Source organism: Sinocyclocheilus rhinocerous, unplaced genomic scaffold, assembly GCF_001515625.1.
Source record: "Sinocyclocheilus rhinocerous isolate Xijiao unplaced genomic scaffold, SAMN03320098_v1.1 scaffold1655, whole genome shotgun sequence".
NCBI classification, from domain to species: Eukaryota; Metazoa; Chordata; class Actinopteri; order Cypriniformes; family Cyprinidae; genus Sinocyclocheilus; species Sinocyclocheilus rhinocerous.
Window position 1 is genome coordinate 127,499 of NW_015655597.1, and position 2,971 is coordinate 130,469.

The window sequence follows — 2,971 nt, forward strand, 5'->3', positions numbered from 1 at the left end:
GTGTGTTTAGTAGTCACGTTGAATCAATGAAAGCAGTTAAATCTTCTGTTTATTAAGCAAAGGCTATAGGGATTTCCTGGATTTCTTCTGCAGGGTGTATTTGGATTTTCAGCGCGAGAGCGCCCTCTGGCCTTTGGATGAAGATTTACTGCTGATCACAGAACCGTGCTTCACTGAAAGATACGCATGATAATCACAGTTTCTGCCTAATTGCGATTTATCGCCTTTGCAATTTAATTTCAATTAATCGTGCAGCCCTACATTGAATGTTGTTAAACACTGCATTTGGTCAAATCCACGTTTTTATATGGCAAATACTTTTAGTCCATTTAGGTTCTTTCTGGTTAAACTAATTCTTGTGAAAGTGATGTCATTGTGTTTACACTAACGATAACTGTCATATGTTTCAACAGGTGAGATCCCCGACGCGGCCTTCATTCATGCTGCTCGTAAACGTAGGCAGATGGCTCGAGAGCTTGGGGGTGAGCCTCCGCTGGTCGAGAATGAGGTTACAAACAAGCGCCTCGCTCGTGAAGATGAGAACGGCGGCAGTGACGACGAAGACGAGAAGAGAATCGTCTTCAGTGGAGTCAAGATTAAGACTCAGAGGCAGAAAATAGCTGAGGAGATAGGTCAGTGTATGAGCTCAGAGCTAGTCATCTGAAGCTCCTATTTATGTAGAATTCTAGGAATCCCATTAACACGCTCTCCAGACTGGTTGTCCTTGTAATAAATGTCATGTCATGTTAAATAAGTCACACAAAAAAGACTGAATTAGTATGAATAGGACTTTTGTAAGAAATCAGATACTGTGAGCCAAGATCTGACCGTAGTGTTTGTTTTGAATGTATGTGTGTGTGTTGTGGTTCAGGTATTGAATGCAGTGACGATGAAGCTCTAGATGCTGGGCAGGATGAGGAAGTGAGTCGCTGGGAGCAGGAGCAGATCAGGAAAGGCATTAGCATCCCGCAGGTGGGTCAGAGTACTAGAGTTGTCACAATAACCACATTTCAGTTGTCATACCAGTACTAGTGTGTATGTACGTTTGGCTTTTTTCCCTTTAAAAATTCCTGAATATTTTATATTGTCAATGCTTATTTCAATACAACAGTTAAACTTTGTTTTAACAAGTTCCTTTATTTTTTAAAGTTAATACTTATTGTAAATGTTAACAAATTGAAACTATGGCATGTATCATTCAAGTTAAGAAATTAAGATCAGTGAATATTTTTGTCTATCTATTAATTAATATCAGTAGCACAATAGACAGTCATTTCTCTCTGTCTCTCTTTCTTGCTTTCTATACAGTATACACACATATTTGGGGTCAGTAAGATTTTTTTTTAAATAAATATACTTTTATTCAGCAAGGATGCATTAAATTGATCAAAAGTGACAGTAAAGACATTTATAATGTTACAAAACATTTTTATTTCAAATAAATGCTGTTCTTTTGAACTTTTGTTCATTAAAGAATCCTAAAAAAAACTTTCACTGTTTCCACAAAAATATTAAAAAGCACAATTGTTTCCAACATAAAATCATAATAAAAAATATTTCATGAGCACCAAATTAACATTAGAATGATTTCTGGAGGATCATGTGACAAATTCAGCTTTGACATAACATGAATAAATTACTTTTTAAAATATATTGAAATAGAAAACGGTAATTAGTGGTTTTACTGTGTTTTTGATTAAATGCAGTCTTCAAAAACAAACATTTCTGACCCCAGTATAATTATAATGAAGTTTCTATGTATGTTATGTGTATGAATGTGTATATATATGTGTATATATATATACTGGATATACACACACATGCATACCTACATATATATATATATACATACACACACTTTGAAATCACAATATTTAAAGCTGACACTCTGATCCTTTTAATGTCATATCCTTTTTTGATATTTTAGGTCCAAACCACCCAATCCGAGGACCCAACTATGTATTATCAAGGCAGTTATGATGCACAGCCGTATGGAGCATCCTATGCCGTGCCCTTTAGCTACGCCACTGCCACAGTTGGAGCAGACAACAGCAAGCTTTTGAAAGCAGAAGCCTCAGTTCCCTATCCCATTCCCTCTTGTGACCTGACCCCTATAACCACAGATCTGGTAAAGAAACGTCTCAAAGACAGGTACGGTCTGAACTGCCTGCTCATTGGCGGCCATTGTAAACCCTCAAATTGCAAGTTGGAATTTCCTAAGATTTTAAATGTACCAACACTTTATAGTTTTTAGTTCCCACAATTCTCCTCACACTGATGCTGGTTAATTCTGGCTATCGTGGGCAATGTTTCAGCACCATGTTAAGCTGATTTGCAGATACTAAAATCTGCAATTGTTTTCCAGACTCAATTAAATTTTTTTTAGACAAAACCGTCTTCATCAGGACTAGGCATGGGCCGATTACCGGTTTCAAGGTATACCGCGATTTGAAAATTTCAAAACCACTAATATTTTCCGTTATACCGTTCCTGCGGTATGTGCTGTTTTTCATGTCTCCTCAAAGACTGAAAGTGTAGGAATCCCTCAGGTTGAGTGCAGTGTAGAGAATAACACGACCCTCCTCCTCCTGTTGGTGCGAGCAGTCAGTCATGTAGGATGGCCGAACTTAAAGAGTTAGTTCACCCAAAAATGAAAATTAGACTGTTTTACACTCACCCTCGAAGCATCCTAGGTGTATATGACTTTCTTCTTTCAGACGAATCCAGTCGGAGTTATATTAAAAATTGTCCTGGCTATTCCAAGCTCTCTCATTGCAGTCAGCGGGTGTTGCAGTTGAACAGTCCACAAGTCGTCAAATAAAGGCACGTTTTATTATGGATGCGCACACTTTATTTGACAACTTGTGGACTGTTCAACTTGCAACACCCACTGACTGCAATGATAGAGCTTGGAACTCCGACTGGATTCGTCTGAAAGAAGAAAGTCATATACACCTAGGATGCCTTGAGG

General features: G+C 37.8%; 1 protein-coding gene across 1 annotated transcript in view; it reads left to right on the plus strand.

The window, feature by feature from the left end:
- The window catches only part of LOC107718769 (PAX3- and PAX7-binding protein 1-like), a 13,387-nt gene that overhangs the window by 2,322 nt on the left and 8,094 nt on the right, over nucleotides 1-2,971 (plus strand). The window contains exons 4-6 of the mRNA XM_016525996.1: nucleotides 414-632; nucleotides 872-972; nucleotides 1,928-2,230. Of these exons, the coding sequence (XP_016381482.1) occupies nucleotides 414-632; nucleotides 872-972; nucleotides 1,928-2,230 (623 nt within the window). The remainder of the gene's footprint in view (nucleotides 1-413; nucleotides 633-871; nucleotides 973-1,927; nucleotides 2,231-2,971) is intronic.